General features: G+C 44.8%; 1 protein-coding gene across 1 annotated transcript in view; it reads left to right on the top strand.

Moving 5' to 3' along the window:
* Positions 1 to 263: 263 nt before the first annotated feature.
* Positions 264 to 26,151, top strand: part of LOC310668852 (PABIR family member 2-like) — a 33,590-nt gene continuing 7,702 nt past the window's right edge. The window contains 11 exon segments of the mRNA XM_083422206.1: positions 264 to 579; positions 4,047 to 4,125; positions 8,573 to 8,629; positions 11,890 to 11,933; positions 12,413 to 12,467; positions 12,627 to 12,728; positions 15,340 to 15,428; positions 18,616 to 18,680; positions 24,434 to 24,530; positions 25,532 to 25,628; positions 25,634 to 26,084. Coding sequence (XP_083278332.1) covers positions 473 to 579; positions 4,047 to 4,125; positions 8,573 to 8,629; positions 11,890 to 11,933; positions 12,413 to 12,467; positions 12,627 to 12,728; positions 15,340 to 15,428; positions 18,616 to 18,680; positions 24,434 to 24,530; positions 25,532 to 25,628; positions 25,634 to 25,672 — 831 coding nt within the window. The 5' untranslated portion in view covers positions 264 to 472 and the 3' untranslated portion in view covers positions 25,673 to 26,084.

Below are 26,151 nucleotides of genomic sequence, written 5' to 3'. Positions count from 1 at the left end.
CACGCACGCGTAGAGGCCGACATGCGCAGGAGCAGCGGGACGCATGCGTGAAGGGGCGGCCCGCTTCTCTCCCAGCAGCCGGGCGATTCAACAGCCCGCGCATGCGCATCGCCTACCGGCTTGCCATCCTCTAATGCCGTGCTTCGGCGAGACGCACGCACGCACGCGCAGAGACCGACGTGCACGTGCGTGAACGGCCTGCCCGCCGTTTCCCTTCCTTTTGCCCAGTAGCCGGGAGATCCAGCTGTTAGCGCATGCGCAACGCCTACCGGCTGGCCAGCCTCCGCCTGAGACGCCCCGACGCCGCTCCTGAGGCGAAGCTGAGGCTGCGGCGACGACGGGCTGGAGGAGGAGCCTCCTCCGCCGGGCAAATTCTTCGCGGGCACTGCCATGTTTCTCCCGTCACAGCTGGGAGACCGGGCCTGAGGAGCAGCAGCCGAGGCCGCCCTCAGTGAGCAGGCCCGCCGCCGCCATGGCCCAGGTCGAGAAGATGGAGTTGGACCTGGAGCTGCCGCCGGTCGGGAGTGAGGGGGGCGGCCTGAGGCGCTTCAATAGTGCCCCGCTCATCCACGGGCTCAGGTGAGGAACGGGCCCTCCCGCTGCTCGGGGATTACAACTCCCATCATTCCTACCGCACGGGACCGGTGGTCAGGGATGATGGGAATCGTCCTCGAACAGCTGGAGGGCCGAGTTTGCGTCTAGTTAAACCGGTATCCCAAGAAATGGGGCACTGCGCCAGGAAGGCAGGTTGCGCCTTCTCCTCTTGCGCCTGACCATTCGCAGGAGGAGGAATAATAATGATAATAATAATAATGATGATAATAATAATAAAAAAAAAATTGTATCCCGCCCTCCCTGGCCGAGGCCGGGCTCAGAGTGTCTAACATCATAAAAACAACACAATGTGCATAAAAACAGACATCAATCTTAAATCTAAAATAAATCTTAAAATTAATTCAGACAAGTTAAAATCTGGGCAGGTGATGATTATCAGGTTGGAATTGAGAGTGGTTAATACTTGCCAAGACCAACTGTTTCCACTGTTTAAAATAATAGTTATTATTTCAAAAAGGGCATTGGGGTCGGTAGGAACAGAAAGGAGGCATCCCCCCCCCCCCCCAGGTACTGTCACCCTTTTGGCCCTCCAGCTTCTTTGGGACTGCAATTCCCATCATCCCTGACCGCTGGTCCTGTGAGCTAGGGGTGATGGGAGTTGTAGTCCCAAAGATGGCTGGAGGGCCAAGTTTGGCCATGCCTTCTCGAAATGAATGGGCGCGCAGAGACTTGAGCAGACCAAGATCCCTCGTGTGCGACGAAACCGAACTTAGGGTTGGTGTGGCTATTATGAGACGTATAGGATGCCCAACTACTGCGCTTACAGACCCAGAGCAGAAATGTGAATATTGTTTATAGGCACCTTGCTTGTATATATCCCATATCTTTCGCTCTATAGGACACACTTTTTCCCCTCCAAAAATTGAGGGGAAATGTGTGTGCGTCCTATGGAGCGAATGCAGGCTCCTTGGCTTCAGCGATAGCAACGCTAAGCCTCCGAAGTGCAGAGGGAGCGTTCCCTCCGCGCTCCGGAGGCTTCACGTTGCTTTCACTGAAGCCTGGAGAGCGAGAGGCGTTGGTGGGCACTGACCCCTCTTGCTCTCCAGGCTTCAGGGATAGCCGCCTGAAGGCCTTCGGAGCGCAACGCAAGTTCCCGCTGCGTTCTGGAGGCTTCAGGTTCTTTTCGCTGAAGCCAGGAGAGTCTTGCTCTCCCGGCTTCAGGAAAAGGAACCCGAAGCCTGAGGAGCGCAGTGGGAACTTGCGCTGCGCTCGGAAGTCTTCAGGGATAGCCGTGCGTAGCCCTTTTGGCAGGGAGAGGTTGCGCTGGGATAAAGAGGAAGCCAAAACAGCGAGCAGGATCCATTCTGCTCGCTGTCTTGGCTTATGCCATAGCTGCGTGCAACCCCTCCGGCAGGGAGAGGCTGCTCAGGGCTATGGCTTCTTTAGCCCCGTGCAGCCTCTCCTGGCTGGAGAGGTTGCGCGCAGCTAAAGAGGAAGCCAAGACACCGCTGTCTTGGCTTGTGCCATAGCCGCATGCGACCCCTCCGGCAGGCACGCAGCCTGTACACTGCTCTTTGGGGCTGGGGGGGAAATACGATTTTTTCCCTTGATTCCCCCCTCTAAAAACTAGGTGCCCCCTATGGTCCGGTGTGCCTTATGGAGCGAAAAATACAGTATATATGCGCTTAAAAGTGGTTTTTGCGCCAGGTCAGCTGGGGGTTCCCCTGGAGGAAAAGCAGGGTGGATTTGATTTAAATCCTCTTTTTTTTTTTTTCAGAAATGTTCAACCTTGCTGAAATCTTCTTCATATTGACAACCAGAGGAAGGTTTCGTTTTTGGAAGAATGAATTTTCAGAATAGTTTTTACAGTTACATCAAAAATGACTGATTTGGTTATACTATTAGAAATACATACAGATAATTGTGAAATTATTGTTTCTATTTGGACACTGTACTTGATTGGAAGGAGAAAAATAATCATTTCCTTCATAACAATTTAAACAATTTATTTCACTAAAACAATAACATGATAAACATGATGGGCCATGCCTGGTTTAAAGCATACAGTTAAAACACAAATAAAGGATCTGAAGAGCACATTGGAATGTTCTACTTTACACTACCTAAGGTCACAGGGAACTGGTATCCTATAGACCAGCGATGGCCAAACTCGGCCCTCCAGCTGTTTTGGGACTACAACTCCCATCATTCCTAGCTAACAGGACCAGTGGTCAGGGATGACGGGAGTTGTAGTCCTAAAACAGCTGGAGGGCCGAGTTTGGCCACCACTGCTATAGATGTCTGTTACAATGGGCAATTTACCTGTTGATATCAGTGGGGCTCCTGTTTTGTTGGCATCTGTCTGTCTTGGGAGACAATAGAGGACTGGGCCTGTTGAATGGCCTCATTCGTAATAATTTCAAACGGAGGGCTTCTTGTTTCACAGCTCATACTCTTAGCCAACATACTGCTATTCCACTAGTAATTAATAATGCTAATAATTTATTATTTATACCCCGCCCATCTGGCTGGGCTTCCCCCAGCCACTCTGGGTGTCTTCCAACCGAATATTAAAAACACAAGACAGCATCAATCATTAAAAAACTTCCCTAAACAGGGCTGCCTTCAGATGTCTTTTAAATAGTTAGATAGTTTTTTATTTCTTTGAGGGAGGGCGTTCCACAGGACGGGAGCCACTAGCGAGAAGGCCCTCTGCCTGGTTCCCTGTAACCTCATTTCTCGCAGGGAGGGATCCGCCAGAAGGCCCTCGGCGCTGGACCTCAGTGTCCGGGTGGAACGGTGGGCTGGAGACGCTCCTTTGGGTATGCAAGATCGAGGCTGTTTAGGGCTTTCAAGGTCAGCACCAACACTTTGGATTGTGCCTGGAAACGTCCTGGGAGCCAATGCATATCTCTCAGGACCATTGTTATATGGTCTTGGTAAGGTTTTATTTTACAGAAAGGTTCAACCTTGCTAGCATCCTAATCATACTGACACACAGAAGAAGGTTTCCTTTTGGGAACAATGAAATCCTTTATTTACACAAAGGTTCAGCCTCGCTGGCATCCTCTTAACACACTTTGAATTGTGCCTGGAAACGTCCTGGGAGCCAATGCAGGTTTCTCAGGACCGGTGTTGTATGGTCTTGGTGGCCGCTCCCAGTCCCCAATCTAGCTGCTGCATTCTGGATTAATTACAGTTTCCGGGTCACCTTCAAAGGCATCCCCACATAGAGCGCATGGCAGCAGTGTGGCCAGGATCCAAAGTGCTACAGGTGGTATTGTGCTAGCTGTGCATGGGAGCTACATATTTGTATAGAGCTAGCAATATGCGTGGCACATTTCAGAACAAACCAAGCAGCCTCTTCCAAAGTTGATAGTCGACATTCGGATGGGAGAGAAGAGGGTGGGAAGGGAAGAGTAGTCAATCAGGAATTTAGAATTGTATGTAAGACAGCTGCATAACGTAATAGATGCTTTCACTTCTTTCAGTGACAATTCCCAGGTCTTTCAGCCTCACGTCTTGAGCACCCGCTGGAACAGCACAACGGTCGTGAACCGGCACAGCATGGTAAGCACTGGTGAGGTACAAAGCGCATTCGAACCCCAGGGGTTTGTGGAAGAGGGAGGCTGTGTGGGAGCCTGGCAGACAGGCGGTGAAGGCCCCATTGCATTTCCATCAAAGCTGAATTGGTGGTTGTGCTGTCAGTCCTTGACTCTAATATTATTTCATGCATATCAGTTGATATCGTGACCCTCCTCCATGAAAATAGCTGTTTACTTGGCCGTTTTCCTATGTCGTGAAGGCTGAAATTTCAATTCAGTGGAGCAGGGTCAAGATATTAACTGATATGCATGAAATGTCAAAGATAGCTATATAATCCCTAGTGTAGTAACATAAGACCTTTGGAGCAGGCATTTTTTAAAAAAACGTTTTTTATGAACCGCCCTAATCAGAGAACCACTTTTTGAGGTGGCAAAAGTGATGTCTTCATCGCCAGTTGCAATTTCCAGCTCCTGCCAGCCAACTCCATCAGAAGGAGGCCATAAGGCATCATCTTCTTTCGTGATTTCACCATCATCAATTATCCTCTTTATTTGTATTTATTTTTGTTCAAATGTTATTCATTTTCAATCACAACCTTCCGATTAATGACAAATCAAATCAAACCAATCCAGATTACAGTAATAGCAGTGCACCAATTATATATTCCAATTGTAAAAAAAAAATTAAAAATTGGGACTTCCCATGTTCCAGATGTCTGGAGATAACCGTCCTCATTCACATCTCTGCATTTATGGCTATTGTTCAAATTCAATACTAATATTATCCACCCTTATTCTGAATCTGATCAGTCGTCGTTTCTGTGGCTCACATCTTCTGTAGCAAAGCTTTTATGCATATGTATTATGCATATTGTATTTTTTCTGTGATGTTAACCACTCTGAGCCTGGCTCCGGCCGGGGAGGGCGGGGTACAAATAATTTATTGTTATTATTGTTATTATTGTTATTATTATTATTTTGTTAACACACAGGAGGCATGTTTTTCCCCTCCCCATCCTATTCTCTGTCCAATTATTTGGGTGTTCAGTTCTCTTCTCTCTCCTTTGTTTGTCAAGTTCTCATTAAAGGCACTGGGCTTCATTCCAAAAATAAGAGTTTTTAAATGGCAAGTCAACAACTTCTCTCTGGTGTCTCCTAATGAGCTGGTGTCCGTGTATGTCTGTATATAATGCTGTGTTGTGGGGCATCCTTCCTGGCTGTGTATTACGTGGAAATTATTTAAATTCCTCCAAGAACAAAAGGACACCCCCCGGGTTGATTATCCTTTTTACTTCTTGAGTACGCATGCTTCTTTTCTGATCCAGACATCATTTTTACAATTGCTGCCGTTTGCATGTCTCAGTTTCTCATCAGGGCGGAACTCGAACTCGAGGCCGGACTTCCCCTCGTGCCCGACATAATCACGCAAATAGAAATTGCAAATAGAAATATGGCCTGCCAAGAATCCCTGCTCTGTAGTGTAACTATTCATGGCATATCTCAGGACTGGAGTTGTTGAGCTTTTTTTACACTTTTACCCCAAAGCTGTTGAGCTGTTTTTCAGATGGAAGTTGTAGAGCTCTTTTTAGGATTGATGCTGCTGAGCTTTTTTTACAATTTTAACCCAAAGTTGTTGAGCTTTATTTAGGATTAAAGTTGTTGTGCTTTTTTTACGATTTTGCCCCAAAGCTGTTGAGCTTCTTTTAGGATTGAAGTTGTTGAGCATGCAGTAAACTTTGTTTCCTCTTTCCATGACTTTTTGCAAGATGAGGAACTTGCAATTTTCTGTCTTGCAAAGAGGCAAGCTGATAGCATTTTCAATGGCAGGAATAAATTCAGCTAATTTTGCCCCAAGATTGAATTAGCTTTAGTATCAATCTCTACATGGTAGGCTAAAGTGTCAATCATCTCCAACAGATGAACAGTGAGAAGAATAAGTTTTGCAGCTGAAATTCCACATATAAATAATGCTTCAACTCTTTTTAGCCACCAATGAAGGTGTTTTCAGGTTCTATCATTGTTAAAATATTTAGAGTACTGTATTTTTTGCTCGATAAGATGCACTTTCTTCCTCCTAAAAAGTAAGGGGAAATGTCTGTGCGTCTTATTGAGTGAATGTGTGGGCCCTGGAGCCGGCTGGCCCAAGTGCAGGGGCGAAAATCAGATCGCATGTCACAGAGGAGGGAAGGCTGCAGAGAGGAGGCTGCTGGGGTTCCTGTATCAGGCATACTTTGGTGTGTGTGTGGAGGCGTGTGAGTCGTGTTGCTGCACGGGAGAGCGCATGGTTAAAGGGGGCGCTTGAGTGTCCTTGTGTGTGGAGCCTCTCAATCTGTACGGCATCCCAATACCGTCTGTTCATCAGCCCTGTTCCCCTTGCCTAATTAGTGTAGCGCCTTCCTAAGGATTCAATTGCGACTCCTATTTTGTTTTGCGCTCCCCGCTGCGTATGGTTTTAACTGGGCCTTTGAAGGTGACCCGGAAAATACAATTAATCCAGAATGTGCTAGCTAAACTGGTGACTGGGAGCGGCCGCCGAGACCATATAACACTGGTCTTGAAAGACCTACATTGGCTCCCAGTACGTTTCCGAGCACAATTCAAAGTGTTGGTGCTGACCTTTAAAGCCCTAAACAGCCTCGGTCCAGTATACCTGAAGGAGCGTCTCCACCTCCATCGTTCTGCCCGGACACTGAGGTCCAGTGCCGAGGGCCTTCTGGCGGTTCCCTCACTGCGAGAAGCCAAGTTACAGGGAACCAGGCAGAAGGCCCTCTCGGTAGTGGCGCCCGCCCCGTGGAATGCCCTCCCACCAGATGTCAAAGAGAAAAATAACTACCAAACCTTTAGAAGACATCTGAAGGCAGCCCTGTCTAAGGAAGCTTTTAATGTTTAATAGGTTATTGTATTTTAGTGTTTTGTTGGAAGCCACCCAGAGTGGCTGGGGGGACCCAGCCAGATGGGTGGGGTATAAATAATAAATTATTATTATTTAATAAGTTAACCGTTTATATTTGGACAACTTTTCTGCTGTACTTGATTGGACGGTCCATCTGTTAATGGACAGCCGTCCTGACTCGGCCCCAGACACACTGATCAGATGTTTGGAAGCTGTGGCTGGATGGTTACGTGGGAGCCGGTTGAAGTTAAAGCCTTCGAAGCCAGAGGTCCTTTGGCTGGGTCGGGACAATATGGGATTGGGGGGCCAACTCCCATCTCTTGCAGGGTTGCAATTAGTGCCAGCGTCATCCGTTAAGAGTTTGGGTGTAATCTTCGACATCTATGAAGGCGCAGGTTGCAGCTATAACAAAGGTGGCATTTTTTCATCTCCGCCAAGCTAAGCAGTTGGCTCCTTACCTCTCTCACCCTGACCTCGCCACTGTGATCCATGCAACGGTCACCTCCAGGCTTGATTATTGTAACTCACTCTACGTGGGGCTGCCCTTGAGACTGACCCAGAACTTCAGCGGGTGCAGAATGCTTGGCTTCTCGCAGTGTCCGGGCAGAACGATGGAGGTGGTATACTGGACCGAGGCCGTTTAGGGCTTTAAAGGTCAGCACCAACACTTTGAATTGTGCTCGGAAATGTACTGGGAGCCAGTGTAGGTCTTTCAAGACCGGTGTTATATGGTCTTGGCGGCCGCTCCCAGTCACCAGTCTAGCTGCCGCATTTTGGATTAGTAGCTCCACGTAGAGCACATAGCAGTAGTCCAAGCGGGAGATAACCAGAGCATGCACCACTCTGGCGAGGCAGTCCGCAGGCAGGTAAGGTCCAGCAGAACTAGGAAACAGCTCTCACCTTTGTTCCTAGCCTGCCGGAGATCATCAACCAGTGCAACCAGGCAGTTTCAGCCCCATAATGAGGCCTGAATCCCGTCTGGAAGGGATCCAAATGGTCCGCTTCTTCCAGGCGTGCCTGGAGTTGTTCAGCAACCACTCGCTCAATCACCTTGCCCAAGAATGGAAGATTTGAGACTGGGCACACAAAAACTTTAAACAAATCCTTATTTCCTGATGAATAGCGTTTGGACTATAATGTCACTTAAATAGAAAATCTTGACAAAGATTTTTCCTCCGAAAGCGTTTTATTTTCAAAATCCGATATACCGTATACCATGTATAAGACACCCCCTATTTTGGGGGACTCCAAATTAAGCAAACACCCCTCAGCACTACCCGTGTAGTAAAAAACCCTAGTCTTATACATGGAAAAATATGGTAAATCCAAAAAATCCGATTTAAATATTTTAAAAATCCTATTTAAATTTTTTAAAATTGATTTTTTTTATTTTAAATAAATCATTGATTTTAATCCACCCTGGCATTCTTACTATACAATTCTGTGGGCAGTTTTTATTAGCGGCTCATCTTTCCTTCTTTACAAAGTGGCATGCCAGGTTCTTGAATGAGTGTTGGCTTTCAGCCCAACCAAAGCAAGGTAACTTCTGAAAGGTCTGTGTCTTCCTTCTCTCCCACAGCTGATCTCTTCCTCTACAATTTGTATTCCCAGCAGCCGACTCCATCAGATCAGGAGGGTAAGCAACATTTCACTTCTACAGGCGCTGTCATCGAAGTACAAACATATATAAAGGTTCTTTGGAATTGGTCTCAATAATATCTCGGTTATTCGAAGAAAACAATTGTTTTGCAGAAATTAAGACTATAATGGAAATTGTTTGAAGATTATATGTCCAGACACTGCTCAAAAAATAATATGTTGATATGTTTGGATTAATGCTTGTAAAGTCGAGTAAGAATAAATTATAATAAGTTAAGAGAGTTAAGAAACAAAGATATAAATTGCAATGTGAAATACAGTAATACTGTACAAAAGAAGGTGAATGTTGGTGGAGGGAAGTCACAAGGGTGTTTTAATGTTTGTAATTGGTGTCAGTAGTGTATGTTAAATATTTCTGTTTTCCTGTTGGTTTGTATATAAAATAAAATAAAATTTAAATAATAATAATGTATTTCTACTGTGCCCATCTGGCTGGGTTTCCCCAGCCACCCTGGGTGGCTTCCAACAGAACACTAAAAACATAATAAAACAGGCATAGGCAAACTTGGCCCTCCAGCTGTTTTGGGATGACAACTCCCTTCATCCCTAGCTAACAGGACCAGAGGTCAGGGAAGATGGGAGTTGTAGTCCGAAAACCTCTGGAGGGCCGAGTTTGCCTATGCCTGGAAGAAGGGGCAGGGGAGTTCGGGGTGGGGCGGGCAGGCTTCCTTGCTGGCATCCTCTTAATATTGACAACTAGAGGAAAGTTTCCTGTACTGCGCGGTTGAGGGCTTTCAAGGTCTGCACCGACACTTGGAATTGTGCCCAAAAACGCCCCGGGAGCCTATGCAGGTCTTTCAGGACAAGTGTTATGTGGTCTCGGCGGCTGCTCCCAGTCCCCAGTCTAGCTGCCGCATTCTGAATTAATTGCAGTTTCCAGGTCACCATCAAAGGTAGCCCCACGTAGAGCATGTTGAAGTAGTCCAGTGATGGCCAAATTTGGCCCCCTCCAGCTGTTTTGGGACTACAACTCCCATCACCCCTAGCTCACAGAACCAGTGGTCGGGGATGATGGGAGTTGTAGTCCCCAAACAGCTGGAGGGCCAAGTTTGGCCATCACTGCAGTATTCCAAGCGGGAGATAACCAGAGCATGCACCACTCTGGTGAGACGGCTGGCAGGGAGGGTCGGTGCTGGTTTCTGCTGCTGCAGAGGGTCGAGATGTGAGCTTCCAGGTTTGAAAGCTTCCTGCAGACAGAAAACGAGCATGTTGGGGGGAAATGTATCTTCCTGATACATTTATGTTTTGTGTGCATCTACGCGGTTATTTATATTCAAACGCATACAGTGGCACCTTGGGTTAAGTACTTAATTCGTTCCGGAGGTCCATTCTTAACCTGAAACTGTTCTTAACCTGAAGCACCACTTTAGCTAATGGGGCCTCCTGCTGCTGCCGCGCTGCCGGAGCACAATTTCTATTCTCATCCTGAAGCAAAGTTCTTAACTTAAAGCACTATTTCTGGGTTAGCAGAGTCTGTAACCTGAAGCGTCTGTAACCCGAAGCGTCTGTAACCCAAGGTACCACTGTATTACCCTATCCTCTGTGATGGTACAGTTTGGCTGCACCATGCAATTCTGCTGATACACCCTGGTGCAAATTTATGTATTTTTTTCGTGTATAAGACTAGGTTTCCCTCCAAAAAAATTAGGGGGGGCATCTTATACGCGGATATATCTTCCACCCATTTTCTTAAATCTGATTCCCCCAAAATAGTCTTATACAATGGGACCTCAGGTTACATACGCTTCAGGTTACAGAACATGCTGATTCCTGGACCGTCTGCAGGCCAGATTGAAAAGGCAATTGGGCCGGATCCGGCCCCCGGGCCATAGTTTGCGTACCCATGCTGTTGATTTTCAGATCCCCGCACCACACTCGAGCTTCTGCATAGCTGCGCAGTCTTCCAGCGCAGAGGCGACTTTCTGCATATAGCCCACCAATTCTCCATGGGATTGTCGGGGGAATTTCCTGGCTAATCAAGTATCTGTCTTTGCTGCTCTGTCGTGACCAGCTGCATATTCCTGCATTGCAGGGGGTTGGACTAGATGATCCTCAGGGTCCCTTCCAACTCTACAGTGCTATGATTCGCCGCTTTCGATATGTGACAGGGAGCTAGGTCCTGCTGCAATATCTCAGTACCGTCAGGATACCTCTTTCTCAGCTCTGGAATAACTCTCTTTCGTGGAACCTCAATAGATTGTGGCGAGCTCATCGTTCCTCCTGTTGGCTGCAGGCTTCCGACACCACAATGACCAACTGGCTTTTCATGTTTGTTTTGAGTACAGGATAGCGAGTGAGATAGAAAATATTCTTTGTTTCAATTCATTTGCACAAGGCTGTATAGGATGTAGCAGTGGTGGCCAAACTTGGCCCTCCAGCTGTTTTGGGACTACAATTCCCATCATCCCTGACCACTGGTCCTGTTAGCTTGGGATGATGGGAGTTGTATTCCCAAAACAGCTGGATGGCCAAGTTTGGCCATCACTGGGATATAGGATTTATCAGATTCTGTTGATATAGGATATATAGGATATTACAGGGGTCAGCAAACTTTTTCAGCAGGTGGCCGGTCCACTGTCCCTCAGACCTTGTGGTGGGCTGGACTATAATTCTTTTAAAAAATGAACAAATTCCTATGCCCCACAAATAACCCAGTGGTGCATTTTAAATAAAAAGGCACATTCTACTCATGTAAAAACACGCTGATTCCCGGACCGTCCGTGGGCTGGATTGAGAAGGTGATTGGGCCGGATCCGCCCGCCGAGCCTTAGTTTGCCTACCTATGATATAAGATATATCAGATTATGCTGATGTAGGACAGGCATCGGCCAACTTCGCCCTCCAGATAGCGAGTGAGATAGAAAATATTCTTTGTTTCAATTCCTTTTCACAAGGCTGTATAGGATGTAGCAGTGGTGGCCAAACCTGGCCCTCCAGATGTTTTGGGACTACAACTCCCATCATCCCTGACCTCTGGTCCTGTTAGCTAGGGATGATGGGAGTTGTAGTCCCAAAACAGGCACCCCCAACCTGCGGCCCTCCAGATGTTTTGGCCTACAACTCCCATGATCCCTAGCTAACAGGACCAGTGGACAGGGATGATGGGAATTGAAGTCCAAAACATCTGGAGGGTCAAGTTGGCCGATGCCTGATATAGGATATATGGTTGATATAGGAAGTGATATTTTGCGGGGCAGGAAGTCATTAAGAACTAAGCTGTGAATTCTTGTACTCCAGGAGGAAGGAGTGGATTTGATGAACAGAGAAGCGGCACATGAAAGGTAGGCGCAACTGAACTGCTGTCTTAAAAAAAAGGAGCAAATATACCCACAACGTAACTGGCTGTGTTTAACTATATAAATTATTTATACATCATATAAATGTAACTCTTTTCACATTATCTAATTGAGTAGAAGCAATTAAGGACCAACATTTAGAACGGGAAATACAAATAGATCAGTTCTTATATAAATAATGTCCAAATAGAAGCTTTTGTGTTCTACGTATGTACAAATGAATCAGTTTATTTAAAGGTAATGTCCAAATAAAAGCTTTTTGTGTTCCATGTATTTCATTACAAATACAAGTGTCAGACGCGACAACTTTAAGAAGCAGTACTTGCAGAAAATGAACTTGTTCTTTGTAATGTTCCACATATGCCTTTGCAAAGTATAGTTGTTGTACGCAGTTGCTGTAAAAAAGAAGAAGAAGAAGCGACTGTGTTCTCTTGTCACTACTGATGAGCCTTTTTGTGTTTTAGGGAAGTCCAAACAGCAATGCAGATAAGCCAATCATGGGAAGAAAGCTTGAGCCTGGTAATCTTTTTACAGATGTTTAATATTTTAATTTAATTGAATTTAATTTAACCAGTGAGCTTAGAGTGGGGAATGAAGTGATTGGCTGTGCTCTTTTTCATTGAAATTTTTGCAGCGCAGCCCCATGAGGCTGTCAACATGACCCTTTTGTGTTCTCAGAGTGACAACGACTTGGACAAATCGGAAAAATCCTCGTCTCCAAAGAGGATAGACTTCATTCCCATCTCTCCGGCACCTTCGCCCACGAGGGGGATTGGAAAGGTACGCCAGAGAGCTTCCTCAGTTTAGGAGTCGCAAGGGAGGTGGCAGTGTGGGAAGACTTTTTTATACAGCAGGGACGCCCAACTCCCGATAGACTGCGATCTACTCTCGCAGTATAAAAAAAACTGGCCGGGATCTACCCATTGTCATTGGATGGATCAAAGTTGTGGAGCTTTTTTTTGGGAAGCCAAAGTGGTTGACCTTTTCCCCTGAAAGCAAATGAATGAAGGAGACGGAATATATGAATGAATGGAACGAAATATATGAATGAATGGAACGGAATATATGAATGAATGGAACAGAATATATGAATGAATGAACAGAACAGAATGAGCGTTGCGATTCACACAGAACATAATCAAAGGTCACTTATATATAATACACAGTTGCGGGTCCTGAATCCGCAGTCCGATAGTGCAGGGACATCCAACTCCCGATAGACTGCGATCTACACACAGTATTAAAAAAAAACTGGCCGGGATCTACCCATTGTTGTTGGGTGGATCAAAGTTGTGGAGCTTTTTCCCCCCGGAAGCAAATGAATGAAGGAGACGGAATATATGAATGAAGGAAGTGGAATGTATGAATGAAGGGAACAGAATATACGAATGAATGGAACTGAATGAGCATTGCGAGATACACAGAACATAATCAAAACTTGATTATATAAAACACAGTGGAGGGTCCTGAATCTACAGTCCGATAGTGGAACTTAATTTAATGGCCCACTTTTTTGCTAGGGAGCAAAAGTGGCTGATCTTTTTTGGGGAAGGCAAAGTTATTCAGCTTTTCTTAGGAAGCCAGAGTGGTTGAGCTTTTTTGAGGATGCAGTAGTTGTTGAGCTTATTTTATTGGGGGGGGGGGGGGAGATCCCTGAGGGACCAGAGATCGACCAGGAACACCCCACGATCTACTAGTAGATCGTGATCTACCTGTTGGACGTGCCTGTTATACGGGAACTAAATGATATTTAGTGGTCTTTGGGAGTCCTCAGATCTTTTGGACCGATAAGCTCATTCATAATCTTCAGAGAGGGCTGTGGACACCAACCCTTCTGGTTGCTTCTGTCCAGAACTGGAGGGATAAATATTTTGCAATATGTTTATAAAACTTCATTTTTTCCTATCATTTTTATTAGTTTTTTGTAAACATTTTAAACATAACATTCAACTTATATATAACATAGAAAACATTTGGCTAAAACAGCCGGAGACTTCCCTCCTCCTTGACTAATGGTTTTCTGTGTATAAGACTACCCCCCCCCCCAAAAAAAAATGTCAAAAATTTGGGGGCGTCTTATACACAGATACGTCTTCCCCCCATTTTCTTAAATCGGATTTCCCCAAAATAGGGGGTATTTCCTACATGAGGGCATCTTATAGGCAGAAAAATAAAGGTAAAGGTACCCCTGCCCGTACGGGCCAGTCGTGTCCGACTCTAGGGTTGTGTGCTCATCTTGCTCTAGAGGCCGTGAGCCGGCGCCATCCGAAGACACTTCTGGGTCACGTGGCCAGCGTGACGAAGCTACAGCTGGCGAGCCAGCACCAGCGCAGCACACGGAAACGCCGTTTACCTTCCCACTATAAAGCGGTCCCTATTTATCTACTTGCACTTAAGAGTGCTTTCGAACTGCTAGGTGGGCAGGAGCTGGGACCGAACGACGGGAGCTCACCCCGCCGCGGGGATTCGAACCGCCGACCATACGATCGGCAAGTCCTAGGCACTGAGGCTTTACCCACAGCGCCACCTGTGTCCCTAGGCAGAAAAATACAGTACTATTAAATCCAAATTGTAAATTGACCATTTTTAAATTACCGTATTTTTCTGTCAATAAGGCGCCCCCATGTATAAGATGCCCCCTATTTTTAGGGACTCAGATTTAAGAAAATGGTGGGAGATGGCCCCCATGTATAAGATGCCCCTCAATTTTGGACACTATTTTTTAGGGGGGAAACCTAGTCCTATAGACGGAAAAATACGGTACTATTAAATCCTAATTATAAATCAACCATTTTACACTTTGCAATAATGGATAAAGTCCACCTTACAAAACTTCTGGCAACCCTCCTAGCGAAGTTAGTTTTTTACAATTGTCTTTCAAGTATTCTGTAAATTTATTCCAATATTTCAGGAAAGTCTGGTCTTGCTGGTTCTGAATTTTCCCTGCAAGTTTTGCCAGCTTGCCATAGTCCATTAATTTCGTCTGCCCCTCTTCTTTCGTTGGGATCTCTTGTATGCTTCCAACGTTGGGCTAATAATATTCTTGCTGCAGTTCTTGCAGATAAAAACAGTCTTTTATCTTGCTTATGTATTTCATTACCTACAATACCTAGTAAGAAGGCTTCTTGGTTTGTTTTTTTTAAGTAAATATATATTTTAACATTTTTTAAAAGTTCATTATAAATCATTTCCCAGAAAGCTTTCACCTCCTTACAGACCCACCACATGCAGTTTAAAAGTACCTTCCTTTTCTTTACGTTTCCAGCAACGATTCCTTGTTTTATGCATTTCAGTTAATTTCGCTGGTGTTGATATGTTGATAAAACTTCTTATTTCTAACGACGGAAACATCATTTCAGGTGCTTTTCAATGCTGTGCTTGTCTTTCCTAGCAATGCTTCTCTCCCTCCCTGCAAATGTTTGTGTGTAGTAATGGATTGCCTCCAAGCCCAACTCCTAGCCCCATAAGGAGATTTTCAAAGTAAGTCAGTATATCTGCGGAAGCGTTTCTTAGTAATCAGTTTGACTTCTGTACTGTTAACTTATACATGACCTATGCCTGCGAATGGAACAGATCAGGGTGGATAAAAAGCAATGATTTAAATATATATATGTCAAAAAAGATTTTTTTATTTAAATCGGATTTAAAAAAATATTAAATCAGATTTTTAAAATAAAATGCTTTTGGAGGAAACATCTTTCTAAAGATAGTTCTCTATTTAACTGACTATTCATCAGGAAATAAGGATTTTCATTTTCATTTTTCAAAAATAATAAATTTTCAGAGTAGTTTTTACAGTTACATAAAAAATGACTGATTTGGTTCTACTGCAGTCATACCTCAGGTTAAAGACGCTTCAGGTTGAGTGTTTTCAGGTTGCGTCCCGCGGCAACCCAGAAGTACCGGAAAGGGTTACTTCCGGGTTTTGCCGCTCGTGCATGCGCAGACACTCAAAATGACGTCATGCGCAGAAGCGGCGAATCACTAAACACATGCAGACATGGGTTGCATTCTGCTCAGGTTGTGAATGGGGCTCCGGAACCATAAAATTACTCATCTCCTACTATCCTTCCGAGAAATACCCCACCCCACCCCACCCTCCCTCTATATATCAGGGTCTGGGGACTTCTGGTTCAGTGTATCTGAAGAAGTCTGCCTGCGCACAACAGCCAAGTGTTATTATCAATGAATACAAGGATTAAGAAAAAGTCAGTCATGGAGGCGCAGGTCTGTAGTCCTACGACGCTTCCGTTTGGGAACCATAAAATCACTCATCTCCTACTACCCTTCTGAGAAAAACCCCACCCCACCCTCCCACTATATATGAGAGTCTGGGGACTTCTGTTTCCGTGTATCTGAAGAAGGGTGCATGCACACGAAAGCTTATACCAAGAACAAACTTTGTTTGTCTCAAAGGCAATGCTGGACCATTTTTAATTTTTTATTTATTTATTCCGACTGTGTCCGACCAACGCAGCTGCCCCCCTGAATCTAGATGCATGCTGATGGACAGTGTGTGGTGTTGTGTTTGTTATTATTTATTATTTCTTTTATTTCTGCACCACCCCATCCCTGAAGCTCTCGGGGCGCTTCACGTTAAAAACCACTTGCATAAAACCAACACGAAAACCAGATTATCAGCTGTATAATTTAAACATCATGTGTGTTTCCTTGTCTACTCCAATACAGCCACAACCCATGGTTAATGAATGTAATAAATGCATTTATTAATAGTAGAATGTCACCCCAAATTTACAATTTCCAAATAAAATAGATATCAGTCCATCACCAAAGAGTAGTCAATGTAATGAGTTAACTTTTCAAATAGTGCTGAAGCAACCTGTATATTAAATAACGAATAAACAATAAATTAGGAATACACACCAAGTAATTTTTTTAGAATATCCATACAGGTAAATATAATACTTGGGGATCAGTGCTTACTAACTAGTGTAGCTAGCTGATGCTGATAAAACCAATGTATAGAACTTATAAGGTTATTCACAGATGTATCAAATAACAAATAATTAGGATCAATGTAAGAAACTTTAAAGGTACAGTATATCAAATCTGGCAGCACACCGCAAGCTGAAACCATAAAGTCACAGGCTGGTTACTTAAAGCCCATTTTTTAAATAAATTTCTTTCTTCTGACAATTTATCAGTTATACAGTGGTACCTTGGGTTATAGATGTTTCAGGTTACAGACTCCGCTAAGACAGAAAGAGTACCTCAGGTTAAGAACTTTGCTTCAGGATGAGAACAGAAATCGCGCAGTGGCGGGGCGGCGGCAGCAGTGGGAGGCCCCATTAGCTAAAGTGGTGCTTCAGGTTAAGAACAGATTCAGGTTAAGAACAGACCTCCAGAATGAATTAAGTTCTTAACCCGAGGTACCACTGTAATTTAAACATGTTATGTGTTGCCTTACTCGCCTAAGCAGATAGCAATTGGCATTTCTGATGTTATGTAACTTGTCATTATTTGTGTTTTATTTTCTGGAAAGGATAGCATTTTCAACTTTATATCGATTTTATTAGCATTGTCCTGAAAATACTGCCCCGTGTAGATATGCTTATTAAAGAGCGGACTCGTGTAGCAGAGTTTCATTTGATAAACTGCTAGGGCACAAAGTCCATCTTCGGTGAAATTCCTTGGCGGTTAAAAATATTAACAGCTTGTGAAAGGCTACTGTTTGTAAGGATTGGATGGGGTATCTGTACAGCATTATAATCAGGGTGGATTTGATTTAAATCAATTTAAATCATGATTTAAACCGCTCGTCAGTCAGACTTGATTTAAACCACTAGTCAGGAAGGCTTGATTTAAATCCCTTTTTACAGAAAGGTTCAACCTTGCTGGCATCCTCTGAATACTGACAACCAGAGGAAGGTTTCCTTTTTGGAATGATAAAATCCCTTTTTAACAGAAAGGTTCAACCTTGCTGGCATCCTCTTAATATTGACAATCGGGAGGAAGGTTTCCTTTTTGGAATCATAAATTTTCAGAGTTTTTCCAGTTATATCAAAAATGACTGATTTGGTTATACCATCAGAAATACTTACAAAATTATGGTGAGGTTTAATAAGTTAACTGTTTCAATTTGGACAACTTTTCTGCAGTACTTGATTGGAAGGAGAAAAATCATCTTTTCCTGCACAACAATTTAAACAATTTATTTAACTAAAGGAATAACATTATAGCACATGTATCCATGTTTGTTAACTGATGTGGTTAAACTATTTTTTTAAAAAAAAAAACCCTTAGACTGAGTTTTAGCACTTAAAACAGGCATCCCCAACCTGTGGCCCTTCAGATGTTTTGGCGTACAACTCCCATGATCCCTAACGGGACCAGTGGTCAGGAATTATGGGAATTGTAGTCCAAAACATCTGGAGGGCCGAAGGTTAGGGATGCCTGATTTAAAACAAATCCTTATTTCCTGATGAATAGCCTTTGGACTATAGTGTAACCTAAATGGAAAACTATCTTTAGAATGATTTTAAAATCCGATTTAAATTATTTAAAAATCTGATTTTTTAAAAAAAACATTGATTTTTATCCACCCAGATTATAATTTTGAAAACACAATACAGTAGCTTTAAAGTTGTCTTGTCACCTCAGAGGTTTCCCTGTTCCTAGGTTGACCGTAATCCGGCTTTGATTTTAGCAGGAGGAGCCAGAGTCCAATCAACTGCATCCGGCCCAGCGCTCTTGGTCCCATCAAAAGGAAAGGTATATGCAGGGGCAAAGGCAGGGGGGTGCCATGGGGCCGTCCGTCCCGGGTGTCACCACTGGGGGACACAAAATGCCGTGGGGCCCTCACCGTGGGGCCTGTGGCCTGCCCGAGCCATGCGTCTTTCCTGCTCCAGATCAGGCGGGGCCAAACGTGGCCCTCCAGCTGTTTTGGGACTACAACTCCCACCACCCCTGACCACTGGTCCTGTTGTTGGGGTAGTGCGTTCCACCTTAAGAACAGACGTGTGGATTGTTGCATGTCACATGTCTGTTTACAGTCCAGCACAGCTTGGAGGATGGATGGCGGCTAACAGATTGAGGTTGAATCCTGACAAGACAGAAGTACTGTTTTGGGGGGACGGGGTGGGCGGGTGTGGGGGACTCCCTGGTCCTGAATGGGGTAACTGTGCCCCTGAAGGACCGGGTGTGCAGCCTGGGAGTCATTTTGGACTCACAGCTGTCCATGGAGGTGCAGGTTAATTCTGTGTCCAGGGCGGCTGTCTACCAGCTCCACCTGGTATGCAGGCTGAGTCCCTACCTGCCTGCGGACTGTCTTGCCAGCGTGGTGCATGCTCTAGTTATCTCCCGCTTGGACTACTGCAACGCGCTCTACGTGGGGCTACCTTTGAAGGTGACCCGGAAACTGCAATTAATCCAGATTGCGGCAGCTATTCTGGTGACTGGGAGTGGCTGCTGAGACCACATAAGATGAGAGATCTGCATTGGCTCCCAGTACGTTTCCGAGCACAATTCAAAGTGTTGGTGCTGACCTTTAAAGCCCTAAATGGCCTCTGTCCTGTATACCTGAAGGAGCGTCTCCACCCCCATCGTTCAGCCCGGACGCTGAGATCCAGCACCGAGGGCCTTCTGGCGGTTCCCTCATTGCGAGAAGTGAGGTTACAGGGAACCAGACAGAGGGCCTTCTTGGTAGTGGCGCCCACCCTGTGGAATGCCCTCCCTTCATATGTGAAGGAAAGATATCTGAAGGCAGACCTGTTTAGGGAAGTTTTTAATATTTAATGCTGTATTGTTTTTAACACTTGATTGGAAGCCGCCCAGAGTGGCTGGGAAAGCTCAGCCAGATGGGCGGGGTATAAAGAATAAATTATTATTAGGGAGACAAATTGAAATTGCAGAGTTTTGAAAAACTAAAAAATAAAGTGTGAGATTGGCTTCATTATTATCAGATAATGGAGGCATATAATTTGGATAAGAAAATTGCCTTCCAGGTGGAAAAATCAAAATTGGAAACAGAACTGTTAGATCCCAAAACCAAGATTTTGTCAAAGATGTATAACTTGCTGTTGAAATGGAATACTCAGGATGAAACGGTGAAATCTGCTATGATTAAATGGGCACAAGATGTTGGACATAACATAATGATGGCTGACTGGGAACAGTTATGGACCACAGGTATGAAGTTCACGGCATGTAATGCCTTAAGAGAGAATATTATGAAAATGATATACAGGTGGTACATGACACCAGTCAAGCTTGCAAAAATCTATCATTTGCCCGATAATAAATGTTGGAAATGTAAAGAAACTGAAGGTACATTCTTTCACCTTTGGTGGACGTGCCCAAGGATTAAGGCTTTCTGGGAGATGATTTATAATGAAATGAAAAAGGTATTTAAATATACCTTTCTGAAGAAACCAGAGGCATTTCTCCTGGGCATGGTTGGCCAATTGGTGTCAAAGAAGGATAGAACTTTCTTTATGTATGCTACAACAGCAGCAATAATACTTATTGCAAAGTATTGGAAGACACAAGATTTACCCACTCTGGAAGAATGGCAGATGAAGGTGATGGACTATATGGAGACCAGGGAGAAGAGTCGGTGGAAGAAGATTGGAAGAAATTTAAAGACTATTTACAGAAATACTGCAAAGTTAATGAATGTTAGAATGATGTTGGATTGAAGTTAAGTGGTTTTTAGCAGCAATGTTATAAAGGAATATGTAAAAATGGATTGTTAACAGGTGATAATCTAAAGCTATAATATATTAAGATAAAAGATTAAGATAAAATCAAAGAGGGAAAGGATTTGCTGAATTAACTAATTGAACTGGAATACAAGAAAGGGAGGTGTGAGGAGGTCAGGGAAACAAGCAAATGAAAGATAAGATATGGAAAGACTGATCTGTTTTTAACTGTTTTTACTTTGTATCTTTTTCTTTTTATTCTTTTTCTTATTTTTGTAATATGTTGAAATTTTAATAAATATCTTTAAAAAAAGAATAAATTATTATTATAAATTATTATTATTATTATTGCTGGGAACTTCTGTTTGTGTATTGCTTTTGCTTTAGCTGTCTTGCTTTGGACACGAAGGAAAGCAGACATGTTTTCCTTTTGTCCTGATGTAAGCTGAATAAACTGCTTGTAAATATGCTCACACAACCTCTCTTGCCACTTCTGTTTGCGTGTTTACTCTGCTGAGTAGAGTACCCCAGCTTCTGAAGCTCAGGTCCAGATTCATGCTGATCCAAGGACTGGAGATAGCTTGGCACACCAGGCAGTGGGCTGGAGCCAGCTGGGGGCCTGCCAATTGCCCCCGTTTCCTTGGTTGCATGCCAACAACAGGGTTATGGGCCCAGATCCACGGCGCTTACACAAGAGTAAGGCTGCTGATGGATGCTGCACCACCTGGCATTTGATGTCTGTGCCAAGCAATTAAGGCCGGAGAGAAGCAGGCTGCGTTGATTTACGACCTGCTAAGATAAGCGGCTGTGAAGAGCTCAGGTCCTGGCTGAAGTAAAAAGCAGGAATGGATCTCTTACAAGTATCAGATGGGGCTCCCTGTCCACGTCTAAATGGACACAATTATCAGACCTGGGCAAAGTACTGCAAGGGTCAGTTGAGAAGGCTTGGGGTATGGAACACTGTTTCTGAAGATCCCCCAGCTCAAATAACAGATTCATGGTCTGCAGCCGACTCCAAAGCAATGGGGGCGATTCTCCTGTCAGTAGCTCCGGAGGAGTTAATTACCCTGGCTGGCAAGGCGTCTTCACGCCAAATGTGGAAGGCGTTGAAGGAATCGCATCTGAGACAAGAAGCTGGGTCTGTATTGCTTTACTTCAGAAAGCTGCACAGAAAGAAGCTTGAGCCAGGGGGAGATCTCAGAGCCCACGTATTGGACTTGCAGAAGTTAAGACAGGAATTAGTGCATACAGGTTTCATTATGCCGGAGTCTTGATTTGCGGTCCTGATTTTGGACTCCCTGGATGAGAGTTACCACACTGTGGCAAGCCAGCTGGCTACTCTACTTGCTCAAGACCTGACTGCAGCAAAGGTTTTGGCTGTCCTCCAAAATGAGTGCAGTGGTACCTTGGGTTAAGAACTTAATTCGTTCCGGAGGTCCGTTCTCAACCTGAAACTGTTAGTAACCTGAAGCACCACTTTAGCTAATGGGGCCTCCTGCTGCCGCTGCACAATTTCTGTTCTCACCCTGAAGCAAAGTTCTTAACCCGAGGTACTATTTCTGGGTTAGCAGAGTCTGTAACCTGAAGCATATGTAACCCAAAGCGTATGTAACCCGAGGTACCACTGTATGATCGGAGGAACGCAGAACCCGATTGTGTGCTTCAGGGAGAGCAGACTGCGATGTCATCTGGGACAGCATTGCAGCCACCAGGGGGAGCTAAGGCTTTGGCAGCTGTGAAATGCTAGTCCTGTGAGAATCAAGGTCACGTCCAACGGAATTGTCCAAAGGCGAAAGATAAACAGAGAAAAAAGACTGCAGATGGCCGGAAGAAGGGGGGCCAAAAGCCCGAAACAGTGCAGAACAAGGCTTTAGTTGCTAGCACTGCTTCTCCAAAAGCCAAAGCCTGATTTGTTGTGGATTCATGCGCATCGCAGCACATTGCAAGGGACAGACACTTGTTTATCTCCTTTATGCCACAGGATGGGGCAGTTCAACAGGCTGATGGAAAGACATTGCGGGTTGCTGGAATTGGGACAGTGAAACTGACAAGCTTGCACACCACCATCAGCAAGGTACTGTATGTTCCTGATTCAGCAGACAATTTGCTCAGTATCCCACAGCTGACTGAGCAAGACTTTGAAATTTCCTTCAAGAAGGGGGTTTGCATCATTCGGAAGAACAATGAAGGAATCTTGCATGCTGATTTTATAGATGGATTGTTCTTGATAACTTACGATGACACTGGTGTTAATGTGCCTAATGTTGAATCTTGTTGTGTTGCACAAACTAACAAAGTTCTTCATTTAGATTGTATTCATACACATCATCAAAGATTTGGCCACATGGCATGGCAAGCGCTCGCCAAGATGCCAGAGAAGGTTCAAAGTATGACAATCAAACTCTGCAGGTATTATATGAAATGTGTCTCTTGTGCAGAAAACAAAGTGAAGGTTGCACCCAAAGGCAAAGTGTCTAGCAGGCAGGCTTCTAAACCCTATTAGCTAGTCCACGCAGACCTGGTTGGTCCACTTTCACCCTCTTTGGGTGGCGCCAGGTACTTCATGGTTTTAATTGATGCTTTTTACAGGTACATTCATGTGTTTGTGCTCAAGCAGAAATCAGAAGCATTTCCTAGGTTCAAGGCCTTCTGTGCTTGGTTGAATAATGCCCACGGTAGACAACTTGGTTGTTTGTTTACTGACTGAAGTGGGGAATTCACTTCTCAGCAGTTTGAAGCTTTTTTGACTGAGAAGGGAATCCAGCACGACCTCTCAAGTCCCAGATCTCCCTTTGTGAAAGAACAAATCAAACTTTGCTGCAAGGCCTTAAAACCTTGTTGCATGATGCCAATCTTCCTGAGAAATATTGGGCAGAGTCGCTGAATAATTTTGTTTACATGTATAACAGGAGATTGTCTTCACCTATCGGCTGTGCTCCCTATGAGAAGATGTTTGGTAAGAAACCTTACATCAAGCACATGAGAATCTTTGGTTCTGACATGTGGGTCCACACCCCACAGAGCAGCAAGCTTGGGAAGCGTGGGGCACATGGTTTGTTCATGGGGTATGAAAAAGGTGCATACAGGGTACTCATGACTGACACGAAGACCATACGGTTCACAAAGAGTGTTGAATACAATCCCAAGGGGGGCGGGGATGTGGGGATTTTCCAGTGTCACTCAGAAGATGAGGATGCTGAGGTAGCAGAGGAAGCTGAGGATGATGATCAGAGTTCGGATTCCAGCTTAGTGGGCGGTGCTGCTGCTGATGTCAGCGACAGTGATGACACAGCAGACTACAAGAGCGCAAAGGCCTCACTCAGACCATCTGATGGGTTTGACACTAAACTGGAAGAAGCACTGTTCACCATTGGCCACCATTCTCCTAAGAAGGAGGAGATGAGTGCTGAAGACTTTGCATCTAGTATGCAGATCTGCAAGGGCCACAAAAGGCAAACCTCCAAAGAGATTTGCTGATGAGTTTGCTAAGACAGCAACAGCTGTTGTTAGTAGCTGATCCAAGGACTGGAGATCGCCCAACACACCAGCCAGTGGGCTAGAACCAGCTGGGGGCCTGCCAATTGCCCCCATTTCCTTGGTTGTATGCCAACACCTATTAGCTAGGGACAATGGGAGTTGTAGTCTCAAAACATCCGGAGGGCAGAGTCTGCCTATGCCTGGAGTCGAGGAGCGGGTGCCTGAAATGATCATCACCCAGAGACTTGGTTTGGTTGTCTTGTTTTGCTGCTATGAGGCAAGCTTCAAACTGCTGCTTTTTGAAGGTCTCCTTCTCCAATCTGAACCAAATCTGCTTGATTTTGGTAGGAAAAATGGAAACCGAAAGCCAGCCCAAGAGACTTTTCCAAGGAACCACCAACATGCTTTCTCCTGATGTGACCCACCTGTCAGACCTCAGCTCATGGTAAAATTAATCTGAATAATGCATATACTACTCATCTTGGCCCAGAAATGGTTTGCCATGTCTTTTGTTGTTCTAGCATTCCAAAATAGTTCCTACCCAGGGTGGATAAAAATCAATGATTTAAAAAACAAACAAAAAAAGGGATTTTATATTTAAATCTGATTTTTTTTTTACTTAAATTGGATTTTTAAAAATTTAAATCAGATTTCTAAAACAAAATGCTTTTGGAGGAAAAATCTTTCTAAAGCTTTTTTTATTTAAGTGACATTCTAGTCCAGGCATAGGCAAACTCGACCCTTTAGATGTTTGGGGACTACAACTCCCGTCATCCCTGACCACTGGTCCTGTTAGCTAGGGATGATGGGAGTTAGTATTAAGAGGATGCCAGCAAGGTTGGGCCTTTCTGTATGTATGTATGTATATGTGTGTGTATATATATATATAAGGGGATATTAAATCAAGCGTTACTGAGTGACTTGAATCGTGATTTCAACCGACTTGATTTGAACCCAATCCACCCGGCTGGGTACGGACCAGAACCTGCCAGTGACTTCTTCGGATTCGTGGTTTGTTTGTTTTTGCATTCACTTTATGTGCACTTTATCTGAAGATGTGTGCACATACTTCTTCAGAACAAAATGAGTTGGTCTATAACAGGCATAGGCAAACTCCAGCCCTCCAGATGTTGGTGACTACAATTCCCATCATCCCTAGCTAGCAGGACCAGTGGTCAGGGATGGTGGGAATTGTAGTCCTCAAACAGCTGGAGGGCCAAGTTGGGCCACCACTGCTCTAGATCAGGCGTGGCCCAACTTGGCCATCCAGCTGTTTTTGGACTACAACTCCCATCATCCCTAGCTCACAGGACCAGTGGTCAGGGATTATGGGAAATGTAACATAGGAGTTTGCCTATGCCTGCTCTAAGATTCTACTGGACATTTTTTAAATTTTCATTTCATGTGCCCTGACTTAAGCTTGTGGTTTCCCCTCGTGCCCTGCAGTTTGTCCTCGGACGCCCTCGACGGGAGCTCCAGCAGTGCCAGGCTTTCCTCTGACTCCCTGGCCAAAGGCGCCGTGGCGGAAGCACCTGTTGCACGATCCGAACCCCCTTCATCTTGATGGATGACCTTTCCCCCAAGTGACTCCCCCCTGCCGCTCGCCTGGATGTCCGCCCGTGCCGTCCTTTTGCTATACCCGCCTACAGAGAAATTGGTGGCATAAAACCCCTGAGGGCATCCGGATTATGAGTGCAGAGTGCGAAATGCCCACGTCAACCTTCCTTCTCGGCAACGTCTCCTGGCGATTTTAATCCTTTTAAGGGATGCGTCAGGTCCCGGCAGTGCCTGGCTCGCCGGTTTCCCTTTTAATTCTTTTGCCAACATCTGCTCGGTTTTCCTTTTAACTACCAATTATTTTGACAACAACTGCTCAGATCGGGACTTTCCTTTCAAAGAAAGTGAATCCACATTTCCTCCAGATTCTCAGAAAAGCACCCAATTTATATTTGCGTTAAAAATGTCGGCGAGAAACCAGTCGCCGTCACTTGTTCCAAAGGTAAGAATGCAGTTGAAATAAACTCTGTTGCTCTAGGTCAGGCCTACGCAAATTTGGCCCTCCAGCT

Source organism: Podarcis tiliguerta, assembly GCF_965153285.1.
Source record: "Podarcis tiliguerta genome assembly, chromosome: W".
Classification (NCBI taxonomy): domain Eukaryota; kingdom Metazoa; phylum Chordata; class Lepidosauria; order Squamata; family Lacertidae; genus Podarcis; species Podarcis tiliguerta.
This window is presented reverse-complemented; position numbering and strand designations above follow the sequence as displayed.